This window comes from Uranotaenia lowii, unplaced genomic scaffold (genome assembly GCF_029784155.1).
Source record: "Uranotaenia lowii strain MFRU-FL unplaced genomic scaffold, ASM2978415v1 HiC_scaffold_1860, whole genome shotgun sequence".
NCBI classification, from domain to species: domain Eukaryota; kingdom Metazoa; phylum Arthropoda; class Insecta; order Diptera; family Culicidae; genus Uranotaenia; species Uranotaenia lowii.
The window spans coordinates 1-1101 of NW_026597922.1; the positions used below are offsets into that span (position 1 = coordinate 1).

Below are 1101 nucleotides of genomic sequence, written 5' to 3' on the forward strand. Positions count from 1 at the left end.
TTTTGATTTTTCTTTTTTGGTATATTTTCAACTGCTACTAAAAATTATTTTTCCTTTATCCAATCCACAGATCGGCGAGGACCAGCAGATGCAGGCCGAAATAGAGGTGCTTAAAAATGCACTGGCCGATAAGCACTCCCAGCTATTAGCTATGGAGAATGCCTGTCTGCAGGAAAGTGACCGGCAGGTGGAGCTAGAAGATAGTATAATCGCTTGGCAGGATAAGTACGAGCGACTTTATGAATCACACAAGCGGGTCCAGAAAGTGAATCAGAATCTGGAGGACAAGTTGCTAAAACTGGTGGATCGGAATTCGGGCGAACGGGCTCAGCTGACGAGTGATGTGGCCACCCTAAGTGTGCGGTTAGCCCAAGCAAACTATAACATTCAGAATTTGAAACGGGAAATTGTAAGTAGCTCCTTGAACCTTGTAATGTAATATTGTATGTGATTTCTGCTACTTCAATACTTTTTTTTTTCTTTTTTCTCTATTATTACTATTTACTTCTTCCAATTACTGTTTCTACAATCAATTTTCAAATATTTCTAGTTTTAATCGCAAATAAACATTAATATTGACCAATACGAACAAAAGAACGAACAAAATTCAAAATAATTTATTCTTTATTAGGCACCCAAAAGATCCTTAGATTTGGCCCTTGAGAGTGAAGAATTTGAAAAGGTGGGTATTGAAGAGACTTCTTTCCCAGAATCATCGCGTCCAATAGGAAGAGGCAAAAAGGCAAAAGAGAGCGCTACATGCAGAAATGGAACTAGCAAAATCGGGAAGTCTGTTTAGTGCTACAGCAAAATAAAAGCTTCGCGATAGTATAATAGAACCAACATTCTTGGCAGACTGGTCAACCACTCGATCATGTCTGTAAATTTGGACGGATAGAGCGATGTTGCTAGGGAATATTACGTTTTGGAACAGCAACGAATTCTATCGGAGGTACAAAATGTTCGAACTGAGAAGCGCTTTTAAATTGATGTTCAAGAAGAAATTCTCGACGAAGAAGAACTAAATCTTGATGAGCTCGGTTTCTTATAATACAAAATATCTATTCAATTTTTCATTAATTTACTTTAGTGTGTAACTTA

General features: G+C 37.7%; 1 protein-coding gene across 1 annotated transcript; it reads left to right on the forward strand.

The window, feature by feature from the left end:
• Window positions 1–70: 70 nt before the first annotated feature.
• Window positions 71–409, forward strand: LOC129759540 (uncharacterized; the record flags this gene model as incomplete). The annotated part of the gene is made up of 1 exon (XM_055757006.1): window positions 71–409. A coding segment is annotated over one exon (339 nt), but the record flags the coding sequence as incomplete, so codon positions are not given.
• Window positions 410–1101: the final 692 nt, after the last annotated feature.